The sequence below is a fragment of the Mustela erminea genome, chromosome 1 (genome assembly GCF_009829155.1).
Source record: "Mustela erminea isolate mMusErm1 chromosome 1, mMusErm1.Pri, whole genome shotgun sequence".
Taxonomy (NCBI): Eukaryota; Metazoa; Chordata; class Mammalia; order Carnivora; family Mustelidae; genus Mustela; species Mustela erminea.
Window position 1 is genome coordinate 88,724,688 of NC_045614.1, and position 24,920 is coordinate 88,749,607.

The 24,920-nt window shown below is 36.2% G+C and overlaps 1 protein-coding gene across 2 annotated transcripts in view; it reads right to left on the reverse strand.

Moving 5' to 3' along the window:
* PIK3R4 (phosphoinositide-3-kinase regulatory subunit 4) overlaps nt 1-24,920 on the reverse strand; it is a 78,234-nt gene that overhangs the window by 7,207 nt on the left and 46,107 nt on the right. For both annotated transcript variants that reach the window (XM_032332892.1, XM_032332884.1), the window contains exons 10-15: nt 23,436-23,637; nt 21,074-21,261; nt 19,847-20,057; nt 17,292-17,457; nt 4,994-5,158; nt 399-610 (exon numbers count right to left, since the gene is read on the reverse strand). In XM_032332892.1, coding sequence (XP_032188783.1) covers nt 399-610; nt 4,994-5,158; nt 17,292-17,457; nt 19,847-20,057; nt 21,074-21,261; nt 23,436-23,637 — 1,144 coding nt within the window. The remainder of the gene's footprint in view (nt 1-398; nt 611-4,993; nt 5,159-17,291; nt 17,458-19,846; nt 20,058-21,073; nt 21,262-23,435; nt 23,638-24,920) is intronic.

The window sequence follows — 24,920 nt, forward strand, 5'->3', positions numbered from 1 at the left end:
TCTGATCACTATAATGATTACAAAAAGGCTCATTTAAGAATAAAGAGAAAAAGGAAACTTTTAGCCATTGGGATACTGAAACCTTTCAAATTTTTTTAATAAAAAAATTAAATTGCAAGTGATTATAATGTAATAAACAAAAATATAAGGAGATGAGGAGGTGCCTTGGTTTTGGCTCAGGTCATGATCTCAGGGTTGTGAGACTGAGCCCATGTCAGGCTCTGAGCTGAGTCTGGAACCTGCTTGGGATTCCCCTCTCTTTCCCTTCGCTTCCACCCCCAACCCCGAAAAGGGGCGGGGGATTACCAATGATGAAAAAGGAAAAAACTTTCACAAGAAGGCAATTCCATATATTAGTGGCATTCACAACCTAATCAATGACTTTCAAATCAGCTCACCAATGCAAAGCCAGCACTGGTGGATGTCCACAGCGAAGGAAGTGATGAGGCCTGACTTCAGATCATGCTTTAGTGTCCATGCATTGCTTGAAGACCTGAGGTCCCAACCAACTAGAGAGCCATTCACAGTGGCATAGGCGAGAACAGACTGTGCCCCAGAGTTGAAGTGATGCATATCCACGACACAGCCATCATCCTTCTGGTCTAGAATTCTAAAGAAATACACAAAGCAAAAGGTAAAGATTTTTCTAGTCACTGAAAACATAGACCAGCTTCTATTTAAGATAAATTTATATTCTAACCATAGTCAAGAAAGAACAACTGTGACCCATCAAGCCAATGATACCTGAGGCATTTTTTATAATAACTTCAGACTTACAGAAGAGTTGCACAAATAGTACACAGAATTCTTATAGATCCTTCACCCAGCTTCCCCTCATGTTAATAACCTACATAATCACAAAAAATTTATCAAAACGAAGAAATTAATCTTAGTAACAATGCTTATAAAATACAGAACATAATCAGATTTTTATTAGCTTTCTACTCATGTCCTTTCACTGTTCCAGGATCCAAAACAAGATACCACATGGCACATTCAGTTGTCATGTATTTATCTGACCCTAGTCTTTGATTGCCTTTCATGATTGTGATATTTTTCAAAATTACTGGTTATTTTATAAAATATCTCTAATATCTCTCCATTTGGGTTTGCCTCATGTGTTCTCACCCAGTATATGCCTTATTGAAAGACCACGAAATAATTTCTCAGGGCATTTATGAGGAAGTACCTGATGCTAATTCAAACATATTAGTGGTGATATTAACCTTAATCATTTGGCTAAGGTGGCATCTACCAAGATTCTCTGCTGTAAAATTATTTTTTCCTTTATAACTACTCAATCTTTAGGACAAATACTTTTGAGACCACGTAAAAATCCTGTTTCTGCTAGAAGTTTTGTCTACAGATTTTAGAATCCTTTGATAGATCATACCTGTGGTATTCTAATGGTGACTATTTCCCTTATTCCTTCTATACTTACTGATTAGAATTCTTCTGTAAAGAAGACTGGTCACTTCTTCCCCCATTAATTTATTTATTCATTTACTTATTTATAGCACTATGGACTCATGGATATTTATTTTATTCTCTGAGTTGTAACCCAATACTAGTATTATTGTTTTGTTGCTCAAGTTGTTCCAATTTTGGCCACAGGAAGCTCCCTCAGGTTGGCTCCGATGCCCTTTCAATGTGGTTTTGTGAACCACTTCCTAACTTTCTGGCATCACAAGATAACCCAAGACTCATCTTGTATTTTCACTGCTCAGACCTGGAATCAACCAGTTCTCCAAGGAGCCCTGGTTCCTTTTATGGGAGAATGGTACTTAAAGATTTATTTATTTATTTGGGGAGGGGGGGAGAGAAAGAGAATATTGAGCAGACTGCTGAGCATAGAGCCTGACATAGGGCTCAATACAACCCTGAGGATTATGACCTGCGCCAAAATCAAGAGTCAGATGCCCAACTGGCTGAGCCACCCAGATGCCCAGGAGAATGGTGTTTAAAAGCCAAGGTCTGTGTGCTAAGTGTTCACTGCTATGGGGGTATCCGTGCTCTAGTCCATCTCAATGGCCAGAGCTAGAAAATATGTATGTGACACCTCATAGCTACACACATTATCTGTACTTCTGTATCCTTTTATGTGTATGTGTGCATATGTAAGCAAGCACACACACACATATATACACACACATATGCATATACGTATATCATGAGTCCCTATTGATACGGAGTCCATATTCATATCTATCTAGCATGAGGGTTCATTTCAGCAATCCCCTTTTCATAATTGTAACTTCTTTCCTCAGCAGTGAGAAACCTGGCTCTTACTACCTACATACTTACCTATTGTTCAACCTTAGCATACAATTAAAGTAGTTTCGGAATTGATAAACCATATTCCTGTGACAAATAACCAACTAGAACAGTGACTTCAGTTCCTTCTGTCATTCACCTTGCAGTGTCCACTTAAACCACTGTTTTCCACAGGTATTAGGATGGCTCCTTTATTGCCCACACTCTTCAATGTGCCTATATGCTTCATCTGTAGAGTAAGTAGACTGATTTGTCATAGACTGCATTCTACCTTTCATCCTATATCTGGGTTAATTTTTTTTTTACTTAGAGTAAAATTTACTCTCTGTGGTATACAGTCCTATGCATTATGACAGAAACACAGCCATGAATCTTCTACCACAGAACCACACAGAACAAGTGCATACCCCAAAATTATCTTGTGCAGCCCCTTTGTTGTCAACCTGTGACTACCAATGATCTCAATTCCTCCCTATAATTTTATGCTTTCCAGAATGTCACACAGTTGGAAATACACAATAAGTAGCCTTTTGGGTCTAACTTCTTTCGTTAGCAAAAAGAATGTAGGATTCATTGCTTGTTGCATTAATCAACTGTTTATTGCTTTCATAACTGATAATAAAAATAATAAAATAACACTGGTTCCTTTTTTTTCTTTTTATGTACTATTCCACTTACGGATATGCCTATTTTTTTCAAGCTGAGGCATTCTTAAACCAAAAAGAATTCATTAACATATTGGCCAGCCTCCCTGGTCAGTACATATCATGCTTTTGCAGCATACACTATTTGTTTTATCTCTTAGATCAAGAGTCAGCAAGTAACAGCCAGGCAGTAAATATTTTAGGCTTTGCAAGTCATATATTTCTGTTGCATATTCATTTTTTTACAATCTTTTAAAAATCCAAAAATCATTCCTAGCTTATGGGTCATACTGTAGGCTATAGTTTGCTGACCTCTACATCTTAGATAAACAACTATATTTAAAAAAAAAAAGATTTTATTTATATATTTGACAGAGAGAAAGCAGGACAGCACACTCAGGGGGAGCAGCAGAGGAAGAGGGAGAAGCAGGCCCTTCGCTGAGCAGGGAGCCTGATGTGGGGCTCAATCCCAGGACCCTAACCTGGGATCATGACTTGAGCTGAAGGCAACCACTTAACTGACCAAGCCACCCAGGTGGCTTATAGATATAAGCAACTATATTTACAAACATTATAATTTCCCCCAGAGGAACGATGAAAAGTCCAAATGCCATAAATTCTAATAATTAAGAGGCATGACAACAGCCGATATGACTCAATGAAGCGAACTTTAAAAAAAAAAAAAGACTCATGGCAAGGTTTCTTTGGAGCAACCACTGCCAGTAGAGTGAAATCTACTAAACATTCTGGTACAATCTCCCCATCTGTGTAGTCAATGTTTGCTTAGGGTGAAGACAGTAACATTCATAATGGAAAGTGCCATCAGCTTCAAGGTACCTATGGGAGGAATGTGCATATCTGTTTGTGTGTCTGGCCAGCACAGTCGTCACACAACACAGTCTGCCATAGTTATACTATGATATAGTCCTCTGCTGAAACAATTAAAAAAAAAAAAAAAAAAGCAGGTATTTTTTAGTTAAAAACAATATATAATATGTCCTAGACAAAAGCTACCTAAATCTGTTCAGTGAATGTCTTAAACATAATGCATATTTTTAATTGTAAAGGCAAAACAAAGTTATAAACAAATAAAATAATATAAACAATAAAACCCTAGATGATCCAACATACAACCTTTCCTTCCTTAGCTACCCCAACCACCATGTCTTAGAACCCACTTAACTATAAAAATTTGCTCATTCTGTTTTATTTCTATGGGATATCCCCCTCTGCCTGCATGCCCTTCTCGACCACCCTGCTTTGGCTAACCTACATCTGGTCTCCCCTCCTCCAGGCCTTCTTCCCTATGCCCTGCAAGCTGGCTCCCCATCCCTGTAACATGGGCACATTATCACACTGCACCTGAAATCATCTGTTAACTGATCTGCTTCTTCCATTAGACTGTAGTGTCTTAAAGAGCCTAACATATCTTGGAATTTGGATAACATATCTTTGTATTTGGAATCCTAGGTGGGTAGCACATACTGGTCAGTTAAAAATTGTTCTGCTTTATCTTTAAATGTCTTACCCTGTGTTAATCAGGGGGCAACCACAATTTGTAAGAAGTGAGGGAAATTCTTATATAAAACCAGCCAGTATTTTGTTTTACAATGATAAGCAAATCATTTGACTAAAAGCAGCACTCCATGTTTCCATCAACTTCAGATATTTTAATGCCAAGTGACAAAATGCTGATGTTTTGTTTTTTTTTTTTTTTTTTTTTTTTTAATGAACATTCACATTCTAAAAATCAGCCAGCCAGAGTTGTGCTTTTCGTAGTTGAGACAAAAGATGCATCTGATAATCAGGTTATTCAAACAGATTCCAGACTGGGATGAGCCGCAAGTTGAAAGCCGCCCTTCTGACCTTACAGCAGAAAGAAGATATACAGAGCTTTCTGAAACTAACTGCATGTGACAGATTTCAGCTGAAAACACAGTTTTATTTATTTCGTGTGCTAAAAAAAGAATACAATCTAATAGGCCCTTAGTTGATCCAAACTACACTGGCAAGAGAGGATTAAATTATCCTAGTGCACTAAATGCCGTTTTAAAAACACAAAAGATAGAAGATACCTGCTTTGCAGAGGCTGAATCTTAGGAGACTTGGGCAGCTTAGATGCTTCAATCGCAAGAAGCTGGATGGCACCGTTGTCAGATGCAATGGCTAAGTAGTGGGAGCCCTGGCAGAACGTAAGCGTCTTGACACGTCCTCCAATTCGGCTGTATGTAAGAGTAGATCTGTACAAAAGAAAACAATGCATTTCTGCAAAGGCCACAGAGCATTATTATTGCTATTACTAAGTAAATATTCACATGGCTATTAACCAACAAAATTAGTGCTTTGAGGTCTGTTTCACCTCCTCAATCTCCTAACAAACCTTAGAATCCTGACCAAAAGCGCTGGCACAAAATCAACTTTTCTTCTATTTTCAAATGGCCATCCCCATACACATCTCTCCTATCAGAGAAAAGCTGTCATCCTCCTTTCCAACTGAAGCTCCCATTCATGTTGCCCTCATCCAGCTCCCCTTCCACTCTTACAATACCATAAGCCCTACTCTTGCACCATTCAGTAATTCTGTAATTCCCAAGATGCAGCCTGACACAGCAGGAAAAACACTGGCTTTGGAATGAAAGACCTGAGTTCCAGTACTGACTACTCATATGACCTTGGTCAAGCCCCTTACCTTGCTATGTATCAGTTTACTCATCTACAAAACAGGACTGCCCTAACTTCTCTACTTGGAACACAGTGAAGCTCAAATAATATGTAAATAATAAAACACTCAAAAATGCAAAATATTTATTATAATATTCAGTCTCTCCCACACACATGCTGACCTCTTCAGTTATCTACTGCCCTTTCTCAAATTCAATGCCAAACTGCTTGACTATATGAACTACACAGGGTGCCTCCCATGATTACCAATTCCCTCTTTCAATGCCTTCAGTACCTCCTTCATAAGGTGCGTACTCATCCTTCTCTAGGGCCATACTTCTGAAAGATCACAAGTCCCTAATCACCAAATTTATTCATCTCCATCTTTTCTGTTTGTTTCATTTTATTATGCAAGCTAATATACTACAAAGAATTATTAAAACTATAGAAAAGAATATGGAAAAGTAAAAACATTTATAATTCTATCTCCAGAAACACTATTAACACTTTGTTATATAACCTTCCAAAGGGTTTTCTATGCATATTGTAATATATTCATATCTGCTTCGTAAATAAATATGGAATGATATGTTGTATTTTTTATTTATCTTTACTCTCTAGTTCACTTTTTCTTAATCACAGCTTTGTTGGAACACAATACCAATAAGGTACCAGTATGGTAGATGAGTATAGAGATCCAGGGACAAGGCACTGGGAGACACAGGAGTGCCATTATTGTTCAGTCTCTTGCATTTGTTTGCTCTCTCTCCCTCTCTTTTAATATTTAGGTATAATTTACCTATCATGAAATTCACTCTCTTAAAAAGATTGATAGCACAGTCACTAAGTTTTATAACCATTACCATTATGTAATTCGAGAACCTTTACATCACCCTGAATAGAAACCTTGTACCCATCTGCAGTCATTCCCCAATCCTTCATTCCCCCAGGTCCTGGCAACTACAGATAGTCCTTGACTTACAACTTCTCAACTTTATGATGGTATGAAAGCAACAGGCATTCAGTTGAAACCGTCCTTCGAACTTTAAATTTGATCTTTTCCTTGCTAGTGACATGCCATATGATCTACTCGTAATGCTGACCAGTGGCAGTAAGCCACAACTCACAGGCAGCCACGTGATCACAAGGGTAAAAAACTAACACACTTAAAACCATTATGATAATCTACAATGACTCAGTTTTTCTTTTGGTAGTCAACAAATTACATGAGCTACTCAATGCTTTATTATAAAACAGGCTTTTTTTTTTTAATCTATTTATTTATTTGACAGAGAGAGAGCAAGAGAGGGAATACAAGCATGGGAGAGGGAGAAGCAGCCTTCCTGCTGAGCAGGGAGCCCAATGCGGGGCTTGATTCCATGACCTAAGCCAAAGGCAGATGTTTAACAATTGAGCCACCCAGGCGCCCCTAAAATAGGCTTTGTGTTAAATGATTCTACCCAACTGTAGGCTAATGTAGGCTAAGCATTTGAAGGTATGCTAAGCTAAGCTATGATGTTAGGTAGGTTAGGTAAATTGAATGCATTTTTGACTTAACAGTATTTTTTTTTTTAAGATTTTATCTATTTGACAGAGGGAGAGATCACAAGTAGGAAGAGAGGCAGGAAGAGAGAGAGGGGGGAAGCAGGCTCCCTCTTGAGCAGAGAGCCCAAAGCAGGGTTCGATCCCAGGAACCCGGGACCATGACCCAAGCCAAAGGCAGAGGCCTCAACCCACTGAGCCACCCAGACGCTCCTGAATTAACAGTATTTTTAACTTATGATGGTTTTATCATGATATAGAACCCTATCATAAATCAAGGAAGATCTGTACTAATATACTTTCTCTCTGTGGATCTGCCTATTCCAGATATTTCATATAAATGAAACCATACAATATGCTGGCTGACCTTTGAATTGGGTTTCTTTCACATAGCATGTTTTCAAGGTTTATCCATGCTGTAGCATGTGTATTTCAATCTTTTTTGTGGCTTAATACTCCACTCTATAGAGGATACACCACATTTTGTTTGTCCATTCAATAGCTTACAGACATTGTGGTTTCTACTTTGGGGCTATTATGAATGCTGCTGCTGTGAACACGGGTGTATAGCTTTTCATGTGAACAAATGTTTTCAACTGTCTTGGGTTTATACCTACAAATAGAATTGAGCGGCCATTATTAGGTAACTCTGTATTTAGCATTTGAGAAACAGCCAACTATTTTCCATCATTACTACACCACTTTACATTCCTACCAGCAACATATAAAGGTGCCAGTTTCTCCACATCCTTTCCAGCACTTGTTACTGTCTTTTTAACTACAGCCATTCTAGTGGGTGTGAAGTGGTATCTCACTGTGGTTTTGATTTGCATTTCCCTAGTGACTAATCATGTGGAACAGCTTTCTGTATATTTATTGGTCCTATTTGGAGAAACATCTATTTGAATCCATCATCCATATTTCAGTCGTCCTTTTATTGTTGAGTTGAAAAAGTGTATGTGTGTGTATATATATATATAGTGTATATTTATATTTACAAGTACTTCTCTCTTTCTGGGGGTTGTCCTTGCACTTTTTCGATAGTGTCCTCTGAAGCACAAATGTTTGTAACTTTGATGAAATCTCACTTGTCTCTAAACACTCCTTTAAGCTACAGTCCGTAAGTTTTGGCATGTTGTGTTTTCATTTTCATTCATCTCTAAGTATTTTCTAACTTTCCTTTGAACCATTGGTTATTTAGCCATGTGCTGTTTCATTTCCATATATTTGTCAATTTCTCAGACCTTTCTGTTATTGATATCTAGTTTCATTCTACTGTGGTTAGAGAACATATATATTAATATGTTACAAAGCTTTTGAATTTCCTGAGGCTTATTTTATGGGCTCATATATGGTTTAATCTGTAAAGTGTTCCATGTGCACTTGAAAAGAATTTATATTCTGCTACTGTTGGGTGGAGTGTTCTATTAAAATCTCTAGATCTGGTTAGTCTGTAGTGTGATCAAATCTATTTTCTTTGTTATCTTATGCCTACTTGATCTATCCAATTTTGTTAGTTTTTGCTTCATTTGAGGGATGTGTTATCTGGTGCAAATGTTTGCAACTGTTATGTTTTCCTGATACACTGACTCTTCTATCATTATAAAATGTCCTTATTTATCTATAATAGAAACTTTTGTCTTAAAGTTAATTTTGTCCAATATTAATATAGCTGCTCCAGTTCTCTTCTAGGTACTGTTTACATAGTGTATCCTTTTACTTTTAACCAACTTGTGTCTTTGAATCTAAAGTATATCCCTTGTACATGGGCCATAGCAATATTTTTCTAAGCTATGTCTCCTGAGGCAAGGGAAACAACAGCAAAAATAAACTGTGGGGAGGGATTACATCAAAATATAATCATCTGCAAAGCAAAGGAAACAATCAACAAAACTAAAAGACAATCTATTGAATGGGAGAAGATATTTGCGAAGGACATATCTGATAAATAGTTAGTATCCAAAATATATAAAGAACTTATACAACTCAACACCAAAAACACAAATTATCCAATGAAAAAATGGGTAGAAAACATGAATAAACATTTTACCAAAGAAGAAATACAGATGGCCAATAGACACATGAAAAGATCAACATAAGGGGTGCCTGGGTGGCTCAGTGGGTTAAAGCCTCTGCCTTTGGCTCAGGTCATGATCCCAGGGTCCTGGGATCGAGCCCTGCATCGGGCTCTCTGCTCAGCGAGGAGCCTGCTTTCCTCTCTCTCTGCCTGCCTCTCTGCCTGCTTGTGATCTCTGTCAAATAAATAAATAAAATCTTTAAAAAAAAAAGATTAACATAACTCATCATCAGGGAAATGCAAATCAAAACCACTATGAGATATCTCCTCATACCTGTCAGAATGCCTAAAATTAAAAACACAAGAAACAAGTGTTGGTGAAGATGTGGAGAAAAAGGAACCCTCATACACTATCAGTGGGAATACCAACTAGTGTAGCCACTGTGAAAAACAGTATGGAGGGTCCTCAAAAATTAAAAATTGAATTACTGTATCCTATGATCCAGAATTGCACTACTGGGCATTTACCCAAAGAATATGAAAACACTAATTCAAAAAGATATATACACCCCTATGTTTATTGCAACATTATTTACAACAGCCAAAATGTAGAAGTAGCCCAAGGTCCACTGATCCATGAATGGATAAAAGATGTGGTATATATACACAATGGAATACTACTCATTTCAAAGAATGAAATCTTGCCATTTGCAACAATATAGATGGATCTAAAGAGTAAAATGCTAAGTGAAAAAAAACCACTCAAAGAAAGACAAACACCTTATGATATCCTTCATATGTACAGTTTGTTTCCAAAGAAAAAAAGGGGACACACCAAAAAACAGACTCTTAACTACAGAGAACTGATGATTACCAGAGGGAGGTGGGTTGGGGGGATGGGTTAAATAGGTGAAGGGGATTAAAAGTACATTTATCATGGTGAGCACTGAGTAATGTACAGAATTACTGAATCACTGTATTGTACACCTGAAACTGAGATAATACCGTATGTTAACTATACTGCAATTAAAATTTTTTAAACTGCATAAAGTGTTCTTGTAGACAGCATGTAGTCATATGTTTTTTTCATACTTTCTGCCAACTCAGTCTTTTGATTATATTTATATGATTATCAAAAAGGTAGGATTTATGTTTGACATTTTGCTATTTGTTTTCTCTGTCTTACACAGGTTTTGTTGTTATTGTTGTTGTATTCCTCCATTACTGCCTTCTTTTATGTTAAAATGTATTTTTTAGTATACCATTTTAATTCCTTTGTTGTTTCTTATACTTCATGTTTTTGAAAGGTTTATTCCAGTGGCTTCCCTGGGAAATACATTTGATATCTAAAGATGTCAGATTAATACCAATTTGATTAATACACAAAAACTTTGCTCCAAATTCTCTCTGTTCCTTCCTCCTTTTTCTGTACTATTGTCACACAAATTCTAGATTCATATATTACGAGCCCATAAACACGGTTTTATAATTATTTATGTGGTTATCTTTTAAATAATATGTAAAAAGAGTTATAAAAATGATTTATACTTTTATATTTACTTATATATTTACCTTTATCAATGTTTTTTATTTAGTCATGTGAATTCAAGTTACTGTCTTGTGTCCTTTTCTTTCAACACAAAAGATACCTTTAAGTATTTCATTTAGGGAAAATCTCCTAGCAATAAATTGTTTTTTTTTAATATTTTATTTATTTATTTGACAGAGAGAGATCACAAGTAGGCAAAGAGGTAGGCAGAGAGAGAGAGGAGGAAGCAGGCTCCCTGCTGAACAGAGAGCCCAACGCGGGGCTTGATCCCAGGACCCTGAGATCATGACCTGAGCCAAAGGCAGAGGCTTAACCCACTGAGCCACCCAGGCACCAAATTCTGTTTTTAATGACTTTGGAATGTCTTAATTTCTTCTTTGTTTTTGAAGGACATGATGGATATAGCCTTATCAGTTGACAGTCTTTTTCTTTCAACACTTTGAATATGTCATCCCACTGACTTTCAGTCTACACCATTTCTGATGAAAGTCAAGCTGTTAATCTTATTGAGGACCCCTTGTATGCAATAAGTCCCTTTTCTCTCACTGCTTTCAAGATTCTTTCAAAGGTTTGCTTATCTTGTGTCTAGTATGGCCACTCCTACTTGGAGTGCACTGAGCTGCTTAAATGTGCAGATTAATGTTTTCCAAATCTGGGGAGTTCTTAGCCACTGTTTCTTCAAATATTCTTTCTCCTCCTTTTTCTCTTTCTTGCCTTCTAGGACTTCTACTATGTGTGTGTTGGCACACTTGATAGTGTTCTGCACGCCTATGAAGCTCTGTTCATTTTTCTTTGTTCTTTTTTAGTTTTTGCACCTTTGCTTGGATAATGTCAACTGATCTACCCTCAGCTGGTTTTGTCTCTTGCCAGCTGAAATCTGCATGGCCTCTCTTGTGTATTTTTCATTTAGTTCACTTATTTCATTTTTTCAGTTATTTCATTTTCAACTGCAGAGTCTCTATTGATCATTTCTATAACCTTACTGATATGTATATTTGGTGAGACATTTTCTTCACTCACTTTTAATTCTTTAGACCTGGTTTAATTCTTTTATAATATTTTTAATACCTAACTTAAAGTCTTTGTCTAGTAAATCAAATAACTGAGATTACTGAGGAATAGTTTCCACTGACTGTTTTTTTTTTTCCTGTGTATAGACCATAGTTTCCTGTTTCTTTTCCTGACCTGCAATTTTTTGTTCAAAACTAGATATTCTAATTCATATGTCAATTTTGGAAATAATATCCCAAGGTTTTTGCTGTTTATTTAGTGACTTTTCCAGGATTAATTATCTAAAGTCCATAATCTTTCTCATGCGTAGCCACTAAAGTCTTTGTTCAGTTAACTTAGTGGTTGGTTAATGACTAGACAGACATTTCCTTTCCTTACCTGCCTTGAAATGATAAGTGTTCTAGCCTTTGTTGAGGTTCACTGTGTTTGTGGTACACCTTCAACAAAACAGTTTACAACTCTGCCTTATCCTTCATTTTCTCTTTGCACAGTCTCAAGGTCAGCCAGAGGCAAAAACTCAGGGTCTTCTCAGTTCTTTCTTGAGCATGCAAAAAACCCTATACATGCATGTGGCCTTAAAGATATCCATGAGTATGGGGCGCGTGGGTGGCTCAGTGGATTAAGCCGCTGCCTTCGGCTCAGGTCATAATCTCAGGATCCTGGGATCGAGTCCCGCATCGGGCTCTCTGCTCGGCAGGGAGCCTGCTTCCCTCTCTCTCTCTCTCTGCCTGCCTCTCCATCTACTTGTGATTTCTCTCTGTCAAATAAATAAATAAAATCTTTAAAAAAAAAAAAAAAAAAAAAAGCTACGAGAAGATATCCATGAGTATGTCTGAACTTTTCAAAGGCCCCTAAAGACTTATCATTCCCTAGTTCTTCCTCCTAAATTTTTTTGTTAGCCTCTTGTTAGCTACAATCAATAATGCTGCTACATTGTTAAACAGCAAACAAGCTGCTGCAATGTTAAACAAACAGCATTAATAATTTCAACAAATGCCCTGTGGGCAGCTTTTTCTCAAAGAACAGGTTGAGTCAGATCAAATAAAGATAGACACTGAGAACGGAACTTTCAGCAAACTGGCAAAAAGGTCAAATAGTGACAATTCTCTAGAAATGGGGCTTTTTAGCATGTATGACCCCTCTAGTTACTACTAAGCTGCTGGTTTTCAGGGCTACCACAGCTGTGGGACTGTGAGTTTCAAAGTTACTGCACAGCATGATAAAAGGTTGGGGGACTATTAGTTTTCAAAGCTACCACACTGTTAGCTAAACGGGGATAAAATTAGAGAACACATGGCTCACTAAGTCAGCTGATTTTCTTGAATAACACTATTCAAACTAATGAAGGACTTAGTTAATTTCTAGAGTTCTGAAAAAGTTGATTTTGACAGTAGCTACTAATGTTCTATCCTTACTTTGTCATTCCAAAAATAGACACCCTATGTGAGTTCTTAAACCTACTTTTCAAACCTACTTTCTCACACAATGTGAGAAAATCAGAAAATATTTTATATCAAAAAAACTTATTCCCACAACACCAATTTAAGTTACATCTGCAAGTATTTGCACCAACACTTACTTATCCAATTTTACCTCTACTGCTGAACCTCTAGTTTGTTTCTAATTTTTTTACTATTATAAAGGAAGCCAATCTGAACAGCCCTTAAAACTAAATCTCTGAGTTCATTCATAGTCATTTCCTTAGGATATGGACATCATAAGTGCTTGTAATATGCATTATCAAAAAGCCCTCCAAGGATGATGGCTGTATCGATTGCATTCCACCAAAGGGCACTGTATGAGAATGACCAATGACCTTACTAGGTTTTCATGCTAGTTGGCTTTTTCATTGCATTTGAGAGCTGCCTCTAAATTCCTTTCTTAAAACTTTTTCTTCCATTGCAGATGTAACTTAAATTGCTTCTTCTTTCTCCTTTCCTGACCACCACTCTTCCTATCCCCAAAATTCAACTGGCAAAGATCAAGTCCTCAGGCATCCTCAGAACTTAATACAGGCCCTTACGCTAACTTTTCTTCAGAGTAGCCACTCCACTCAAAAACTTCAACATCCAACACCACCAGCAACTCTAAAATATGCAACACTGTAACTTTCTTGCACACCTCTCCTAGTGTGTCAACTTTTCAACGAGATAAAACTCCACTGAGATGTTCTATCATTACATAAAAGTACCAAATTCATCAACCTCTCCTAAAATTGAGAAGCTAAATGTGCCAAAAATAGAGTAACACAAGAAACACATAAAGAAAATATGATTTAGAATACTATAAAGTTTTTAAAAAATTTATGTAAGAGATTAGAAAAATAGCAATTTTTCACAAACTAGTCCCCAAGGGACAAATCAACAGTTTAACTCAAGAAAGAAGTGACTGGCAGGGCCAAGAGCTGAGTGGCCTAAATTACAATCATACTCCATGAAAAAGACAAGACTGGGAACTGGGTCGCCAGCCAGCATAACACATAGGGGGAAAACCTCAATAGTCAGAATGTACTAGCAATATTTCCTAAGAAAATACTTTTTTTCTTAGTCTTTTCCTAAGAAAAAGGAGTTTTGTTGCTCTTTCCCAGCCACCAGCTGTTCCCCACTTGGATCTGGCAATAATAATGGCGTGCTTTTCCCCTAATCCAGTTCATGAAGGCATATGATGAAGGTAACACATTCTGTCCCGTTCCTCTCCTCTCCACTGTGGAATGAAGCACCTCTGAGCCAAGGCCTACTGCACTCCACAAATAAGACAGCAGGTGTTACAGAAAAGCAAGAGAACAGCTGCATCCAGGGTAAATCCAATATCCTAATTATCATATAAACTTCCCAAAGACTATACAGTCAGCTGAATTGCCACATTTTCTGGGATACCACTGTCTGAAATGTGACCCTGGGATACCACTCCCTAAAATACGACACTGGAATACAGAAGGCATGGCTCAGTAATAAAAATCATTTGGGAATTAATAAATGAGGCTTTTGTAAAGTGAAACAATGATTCCAAGTTTGTTTGTTTGTTTTAAAGATTTTATTTATTTATTTGACAGAGAGAGAGATCACAAGCAAGCAGAGAGATAGGCAGAGAGAGAGGGGGAAGCAGGCTCCCCGCTGAGCAGGGATCCTGATACGAGGCTCAATCCCAGGACCCAGATATCATAACCTGAGCCAAAGGCAGAGGCTTAACCCACTGAGCCACCCAGGTACCCCCAAGTTGTTTCTTGAGAGGTTTTACACATGTCAACTGAACTTCCCCTCTTAATAAAGGGACAATGAATTCAACTGATCATGATAGTAACAAAGAGCCATTTGAAAAAAATTATCAGAAGATTATTAGTATTTTAAACAAAGTACAAAATAGTAAAAAGTAAGTAAAATAAAGTAAAGAAAATACTCTTTTAAACATAGAGTATTAGTATTTTAGACAAAATACTAATGAAAATGCTAACGATGGTGAGGAAAAAAATCAAAAGAATGGTTATAGGCAGGGAGAAGGCAGGAGTTTTCTGTGAAAGGACACTAGGAGACATTCTTCTGGTATGATGGCTACATTCTATATCTGGAGAGAGGTATAAGTTGCCAAGTGAATGTTATTTGTTGGGACTCACAGACTGGTTCACTTAAGATCTGTGCATTTCATAGAATATGAATTTCATGTCAAACAAAAAAAACTTATAAACATGTACTGATCTCTAGCTAATGATAAATAAGCTGAAGTGTTTAGGGGACATATACTAATGTCTGCAACTTATTTTGAAATACATTTTAAAAAGATGAACTGATAGGAGGATTGATAATATCATGACATGGCAAATAGAGTAAAATTATAGAATCCATGTGGCAATATGAATGTTCGCTGTGAAACTCTTTCAACTTTACTTACATGTTTGAAATTTCATAATGAAGTGTTGACAAAAAATTACTAAATGGAGCCAGGATTCTGTTACTGGTTTTGATTTATGTTCTGACCAATGTAATACACCGAAAAGGAATGAACATGAAAATAATCAAGCAAAAACATAGAGCTCTTTTAAAAAATAAACAGTACAAAACTGTATTACACTGTTAAGAGTACATTTCTTATTTATCAAAGATATTTTGTTTGATGATTTTGTGATTAACTGTAGTTTCTGAACTGATAATGAGTAAAGCACCAGAGATTATCCACATTTTTTTTACACATGAAATTGAATTTTGATTGCTAGTAGCTTTTCAGATCCAGACCAAATTTAAGCAAATATTTAATATGGTAGGACTGATGGGAATGGGGAAATGGGGAACTGGCAGACAAACAGACCGCATATCAAGAAGGGGGGTGGGGTTATGGACATTGGGGAGGGTATGTGCTTTGGTGAGTGCTGTGAAGTGTGTAAACCTGGCGATTCACAGACCTGTACCCCTGGGGATAAAAATATATGTTTATATAAAAAATTAAAAATTAATAAATTAATTAAAAAAAGAAGGGACATAACTATAAACATACAAATCCAAATCACACTTAACCAAAATCACATCATACGTTAAGAGTCTTAGAGATTTCAAGTCATAACTAGTCCCCATCTTGACCATAACAGTGGGGCAATGGCATAGTAAGTGTTTTCCTTATACAGCTAGCTATTCCATCATTATTTTTCTTTTGCTCATGCTCCATTAACCCATTTAGTAAATCTTATTGGTTCTACCATCAAAATATATCCAGAATCCGATCTTGAATCACCTCCACCTCTGCTTGAATCACTGCAATAGCCTCTAACTGCTCAGTATCCTCAATACAAGAGCCATAGTAATTCTACTAAAATTTAACTTAGATCATGTGTCTCCTCTGCTTGAAATCCTCCAAAGGCTCCCATCTCACTCAGAGTAAAAGTCAAAGTCCTTTACAATAGCCAACAAGGCCCTATGTAATCTGGTTCCTCTTATTCCTCCTCTTGCTCACTCTGCTCCAGCCACACAGACTTTTCTGCTATTCCTCAAAACATGCCAAACATCTTTCTACCTCAGAGCCTTTGATATCCCTCCTTTCCTGTGCCTGGAATCCTCTTCCCCAATATATCTACATGACTTTCTCCTTCACTTGTTTCAGGTGATACCTTTTCTATGAGGCAGTCTCTAGTCAATTCATTTAACATTCTACCTATCCCTCTTTCCTGCTTTATTTTTCTCCAAAATTTTTTACCATTTAACATACTATATGTTTTATTAATTTATACTGCTTATTGTTTGTCACCTCTCATAAGAAGGAAAGCTCCAATGGGTGCCTGGGTGGCTCAGTGGGTTAAACCTCTGCCTCTGGCTCAGGTCATGATCTCAGCATCCTGGGATCAAGCCCCACACTGGGCTCTCTGCTCAGCATGGAGCCTGCTTCCCCCTTTCTCTCTGCATGCTGCTCTGCCTACTTGTGATCTCTGTCTGTCAAATAAATAAATAAAATCTTAAAAAAAAAAAAAAAAAAAAACAAGGAAAGCTCCACAGAACAGGTATTTTTGTCCATGTATTACTGCTATATCCCTGGTTCCTAAACGGCACCTGTCAGAGTGAGCACTCAATAAACATTTGCTGACTGAATGGATTCTTCTCCCAAGCATTATTACCTGGTAGTGGTGGTCTTCCCTTCCATCTTTTGACTGTTCCAGATTTTCACTGTGCCATCATTTGAACATGTTGCAAAAAGTGAATGTTCATCAGAGACTCTAATTCGATTCACAGCAGATTTGTGTTCATGAAGATGTGCAACTAGTAGCCCTTTAGGACGCCACCCTAAGGAAAAGCAAAGGAGTCGGTCTTAAACTACAGTTTACAAATACAATATTCCTCTCACCTCCAGCTAAGTCACAATGACCAGCATGAGAACAATCATAAGAACTAAACAAAGGGTACTACTAGCTAAACAATACAGAGTGGTCTATTAGACCATGACAGTTAATGTTATTTAGTAAGACATCCAAGATAGCAATTAAGTGCTGACCAAGACTGCACTTGGGGGTGGGGGGGCCCTCCTCTAGGGTCTAGTGCACAGTAGTCACTTACCACCTGGAAAAACCCTGACTACTTGTTCAATAGCCAGAGACAATGGCTATCCTATACCTAAAGACACTGGATGATAGGGAGGCAAGCTTGTTCTCAAAGTCTCAAAGACCCAGATCCACCATAATATAATGTATAACCTTAGGGTACTTATTTAAACTGAGCTTCAATTTCCTCAAAGGTAAAATGAGGGAAATATTACTTAGCCCAAAGGATGGCTATGGATAAGCAAGATATATAAAGTGTCTAACATCATCTGAGGTCCATAGTAAACAACCAAATGTTGATTTCCTCTCTACCTAGAATCATTTATTGTATGGCATCAACATTTTAATTAAATAGTATTATGAATTATAGCCTCAGAATGCCCATGGATTTTCTAGTACTTTCTTTATGACATCTATACACTTGTCTTATTATGCATATTCTTTTGTGTATGATTAATTTCCTTTAATAAATTATAGATTTGCTAAAGCCAGAGACCATGTCTTATCCATTCTGAATCATTCACAGTACCCAGCACAGATCCTTGCACATAACTATCCTCAATCCTTGATGAGTCAACATTCATATTAAGTGAAACATTTATTATTTAATATTAAATCAATTTTAAAATAAAACAGAAAGCTATGCTAAAGATGGACTTATATTAGGATTAAGCAGAGTACCTAATTAAGTTATAACAATGTCATTTTAGGATAAAATTATTTTTTATCAGAAAACAAAAATGAAACAGACTATTGCCAAACCTGGTAAACTCTAAAATAAAAAAAAGTTTCCCCCTGGATCTCTGGTTCACATGTGTAGGAAGAAAAGCTGAATGTGATTTTTAAGGAGGATATGCTAGATTTGAAGGTGATCAAAAACACTTTGCCATGAAGTCTAGATAATCCATCAGGCTAGATTGAACATTTCCCTCTAGAGAAAATCAATTTCACACAATCATTCAAGTGTGGAAAGAAAAAAAATCAAATGTTCAACAGTCATTGCACATTTCTTGAACCTCAAAACTTGATACCTTTTTTGTGATTACTGAATAGAAGAAAGTACAGCTCCACTTAAATATAAAATACTTCTTATAAAGAAAGATTCTATTCCAGGATATTATTTGACCTGAGATGCCACTTACCACTTAATAATACTTTTTAAATCTTTAAATCATTTACCTTCACCAGCTTTTTCCCCTGGAGCACACAATGGAAGCACACAGGAATTCATTGGATTTTAATTCTCTACACATAAACACACTATGCATTGCTTCTCAGAGTTTTCAAGTTAAATATTTATTATTACAATCTACATACAGAAACTCATTAAAAATGTTTTTGAAATCTGCATGTCTAATATCAAAACCTAACTCCACCACATTTATACTGGGCAAGTCTATTAACATAGCTGAGCCACATTTTCATCTGAAATAGCTCTAAGTTTCTTTTAAATCTTCTCAAAATACAGCAATCTTTCCACAAAATGTTAATGCTGTTAATCACTGAGTAGTGGAATTATAGATGATGATTTTTTTCTTTTTAAAAAGTACCCATTACTGGGATGCTTGGGTGGCTCAGTTGGTTAAGTGTCTGCCTTCAGCTCAGGTCATGAGGCCAGGGTCCTTAAGATCAAGTCCTGTTTGGTCCTGTTTGATCTCTCTCCCTCTGTCTTTCTCCCTGCTCATTCTCTCTCGCAAATAAAGAAATAAAATCTTAAATAAATAAATAAATAAATAAAGGTACCCATTACTTTACAAATGCTTTACCTTTTTTTAAAGAAAATAAATAGATGCTAAACCCTTCTAATTAAAAGCTGAAGCTTACTCCAAGAAGACTGACATTCTATGAAAAAGTGGCATGATATAAGCAGGCAGGTAAATCGTAGCACTATAAATGGAGAATATGGACCAAAGAGAGACTGAAACACTAAGTAGCCTAAACAAGACACTGCAAGTTGCCCGCACAGCCAAGATGAACCACACTCCACAAATAATGACTTAAAATTTCTCACTTAATGCTTCTTCCTTTGGGCTTCCAAGTGACAGTTTTGTTCTTACTTCTTTAATTAACCTGCCTTAGATGGTAGGCTTTGGCACCCACACTAGAATACAACTACCTAGCAGTAGCACTTTTACCAGGTGGTGGTGGTTTACTCTCCCATTCCGCATTTTCCATCATCTGCTTAGCTATCCTCTCAGCGTTACACTGCTCCCGCTTCTGCTGGATGAGCTGCTGAAGTTCTGTTTTACAAGTTGTGATCCGAATCTGGTAGGTAGATGGTAAAATTGTACTACTTAAAACCTGTATTGTTGGTTTTCTATTTTGGACATTTGTCACTTCTGGAAGCTGCAAAACAGAATTATAACTATTTATGTCATAAGCAAAGTATACTAGATGATAAAACTGTACCAATATTCTCTCTATTCATTATATCTGCTTTTTTCCTTATTAATGTACCAAGTTTTAAATCCACTTATAGTATTTTTTCAGTGAAAATCTAACTAAAAATTAACTACAAATATTACATTTCCAAACCTCTACATTACTAAGAAAAACAGAACAACAACCAAAAAAACCTATCATTACAGCAATAATATTAAACAAAAATCCTCATTAATTTAAGTGAAAAGAAATAGAATTTTATGAGTTGGTTCAGTTAATATTTTCATTTAAACTATGATTGGCTTAGGGAAGAGTCACCTTAAATTGCAAATTTATTTCAGATATATAAAATCATCATAACATTTCTCACACATGGCAAACTAGGGACTTCCAGGAGTATTTCTGCTATTTTACAGGTATGTTATATTAGAGGAAGAATAAAAACAGATTTAAAAGGTTCACTGCAAGTTAATAATTATAATCACATTTGATAATGATGTCTTCAACCCACAATTTTAGATCACTTTATCGGTGAGGTGAGTACTCTAACGCAAGATCTTTTTTGATACCTTCAATAATTAGAGACTTCCCCTTGGCTATAAAATTAAAGATAAACCTGTTTTTAGAAAGAAACATGTCCTTAACTATAAAGAACAAACTGAGGGTTGCTGGAAGGGAGGTGGACAGGGGATAGGCTAACTGGGTAATAGGCATTAAGAAGGATACTTGTTTTGAGCACTAGGTGTTACATATAAAAGTGATCAATCACTAAATTCTAGTCCTGAAACCAGTATTACACTATATGTTAACTAAGGAGAATTTAAATAAAAATTTGAAGAAGAAAAAATAATGAAACATTTCCTCCTTAAAGGACACTCACCATATTGATTTTTCCAATATAGTAGACAGCCTTTAAACAACCAAAACAGTTAGAATAGGATTGAAAAACAAAAGGAGGATTATTGCCTAGGTGGTAGTACCTGTGGAGAAGTTGACAAAGGGACACAAATGCCAGCAGAAGACTCAGAACGAGGTGGTTTCCCAGTCTGAATCACCTCCTGGTCAGTCCCTTTAGGTAGAGCCTGTGGGATATTTGGTGGTTCCAGTGACCCAAACATGCTTTTCCATTCTTCATTTACATTTGAGTCTTGTTTTACATGTTTTCTAGCTACAAAAACAGATTCAGAACAGTCAATCTAAAGGAAACTCCTGAAATCAATATGTGCTTTTATTTATTTTTTTGGTGGGGGAGGGACTTCACATGCTATCTGTTCTTTCTGATCTCTGATTTATTTATATTTACACATCAACTCATTAACTCTCACTTTATCTCTGGGATAAATGGAACAGATGCACTTTCAATGGCACTAATAATTAGACCTAATTGCTTTCTAGTTTCGCAAGGCTAGCTCAATTTCAAATAACCACTTTATCTCAAGAACCAACAATAAAAGCAACTTTTTCAAATGTCACTGACTACACTGCTAAATATGACCTATTTCTAGTATTACACAGGATACAAACAAACCAAATATGAAAATCAATTGTTATACACTTACCTCCTGAGAATAAAAAGAAACCTTTTTTAAAAAATCTTTCTCCAATTACAAAAAGTACATCAAATAACACAAAGTTCTTGCATTACCAAAATATAATGTGAATTGCCCCCATAACTTTGTAAACCTCACAGACTATATAGTTTAATGATATACCATTTCATTTTGCAAAAATTAAACAGTATAAATATAAAGTGTTTCACAATCTGTTTTTCTCTTAATTAAATATACTAATTGTTTATTTAACTATCCCCCTATTAATGGATACTTCAATTATTTCTTTTTTTTTTAAAGATTTAATCCATTCACTAGACAGAAAGAGATCACAAATAGGCAGAGAGGCAGGCAGAGAGAGAGAGGAGGAAGCAGGCTCCCTGCTGAGCAGAGAGAGCCCGATGCGGGACTCGATCCCAGGACCCTGAGATCATGACCTGAGCCGAAGGCAGCGGCCTAACCGACTGAGCCACCCAGGCGCCCTATTTCTTTTTTTTAAACTGAGAACATTCTTATACATGTTTCTTCACATGCTAATCCGTATTTCCTGGAAGAAATTTCCAGAATTGAAAATGGTGACTCAAAGAGTAATGACACTGCTTTCTAAAAAGAGTATGTTCAATTTATAATCTAACAGTGTATGACAACGCCTATTCCCTATGCCCTTACTAACAATAGGTATCATTCAGTCTTTGCTGATCACATGGCAGAAAATGACATCTCATTGTTTTGCATTTATTTATTTTTTCAAACATGCATTTCTATTCTTCTATCAGTTTTAAGTTCAAATCCTTCAATATTTTTCTTTTGGGGTGCTTGTGTTTTTCTTATAATCTGTATCAGTGTTTAATTATTATCAATGTAAACCACAGGAAATTAAGTTCCAAATAATTTTACCCCAAGTTTGGCAGTTAGAGGTTTATTTAAAATATAATTCAGCTGTCCTTAAAATCTGATACTATTTTTAAAGGCATATACCTGGAAGTAACTACATTTCAGAAAGGGTTAAAGGAAGAACACACAAGATCTTAAAAACCTCATATAGTCAATGTCTATTAACATTCTTGGCACAATAGCTGACAGTTCTAAATCTTGAAACTTCAAACAATTAAGTCTTCTCTCACATCTACTCTTTTGTATTTCATTGTTAATAACAAGATTGTTCTTTTCAATTCACTGGGCATTACCTACTAGAACAAACTAGATAACTATTTCATTTTAACACAGACTATTGACCTTGGCTTGGTGTTTAAAGGATTAAAAAATAGGAATTCATCATCAATATACATCTCCATAAAGGCAATATGATCTCATTATAAGAGCAGAGCTTTTGGAGTCAAGCTTTGGTTTGAATCCTGGTCTGACACAGAGAGCCCTGACTTTGACAGGTTATATAACTTTTTTTTCTTTTAATTTGATTTATTTGTCAGAGAGAGAGCAAAAGCAGGGGGAGCAGCAGGCAGAGCAGGAAGAGGGAGATGCAGGCTCCCCATTGAACAGGGAGCCTGAAGTGGAACTCAATCCCAGGACTCTGGGATCATGACCCAAGCCATACTCTAAAAAGAGTATGTTAAGCAGACACTTAACCAACGTCCCTATATAACTCTTTAACTGTTAATTCAGTTCTCTACTTTTCCTCCCCGCCAATTTTCCTGCTACATAATAGAGTCACCCATAGTACTTTGACGTATTATATTTGGAAAATATGATTTTTCATTTTACTACTACTTAGCTATAGCTAACCCTATGAAGTAAATAATAATAAGCTAAACACACACAAAAACATACTAACCTCGCTTATCATCAGGTTCCTGTTTGGTTTTAACAAGATCAACTTGTCTCCCAGTTATGCCTAATGCTGCTAAGTCAATAACACCTTTCTGACTACTATCATGGAGATGGCTCTGGTCTACTATATTGGCCTTTGCTTTGTTAGATTTCATCATGAAGTCTTTCAGTGCCAAGAGTTTGTCTTCCTCTTCCTCTGTCATTCCCTAAAAAAAAAACATACGTTCTAGATTATTTTCAAAAGCAGTAACAGGCACTGGAAGGCCTAACAACTGAATGTCAAATTTTAAATTCTACTGTAAAATTTTAAGAATTAGAATGCTAAAATAAAGCAAACAAAAAGGCAAGAGAAAAAGAAAGTACCAGTACTGAACGTCTCACTATTCTGATCTCCCAGAACACCCTGTATTGTGGCATTTTCTTTTTTTTTTTATTTAAAGATTTTATTTATTTATTTGTCAGAGAGAGAGAGTGCACAAAAGCAAGCAGGGTGGCAGGCAGAGGCAGAGAGAGAAGCAGGCTCCCTGCTGAGCAAGGAGCCCCATGCGGGACTTGATCCCAGGACCCTAAGATCATGACCTGAGCCGAAGGCAGCGGCTTAACCCACTGAGCCACTCAGGCATCCCGCATTTTCTATTTTGTATCATGATTTGCACCTTAACTTTCTTTCTAAATGGAAGCATTCAGTATAATTCATCTTTGAAATCTCCAAAGAAATTAATACAGTGCCTGCTATTTTATCTTTAATATATAACTCTGAATAAGCATTTCTGGAAAATACAATATTAAGTAAAACAAAATTTCTGGAAATACAATATTAAGTAAAAGAGAGCATACCTATTTCAACCTTGATCTTAGATGAGTTGAGAATATTAAATGAGACACTGTTTGTGAAGGGACTCTATGATAATAAAACATTCTACACACTTCAGAAATTGATATATGTATGCAGACTAAGCAGCAAATGCAAAGCAATACACCCTAGGATAACAGTATCATTAAAGTTAGACTGCCGAAGTACAGTGAGATTCTATTACTTACTATACATGTAAACTTGGGCAAATTACCCAATTTCCCTAAACCTCTACTGATTTATCTAGAAAATAAGGATAATTATTAGCATCCTATAAGGCTATTTTGAAATTTTATTTTATTTTTTTGTCTATTTTGAAATTTCAGTAAGTTAATCTACCAAAGACACTTAAGAATACTTGAAGCTGACAGCCAATAAATACTAAATAATTAATTTAAATAATTCAATGTGAAACAAATATTCTGGTAAATGGAACAGTTCTGCAATTTTTTCTTAATTTACAAACCATCCACAGGATCCTCTAGAATGATTTTATTATGCCAACGGAAAAAAAATTAATAAAATAGCAATTCCCAAGGCTTTAATCCAAATCCTATTGGAGTTTAAAATAATATTCACAACCCACAGTCAAAACAGGACACAAACTCTAGAGTTAGAAAGCTAAGAAACAATAAA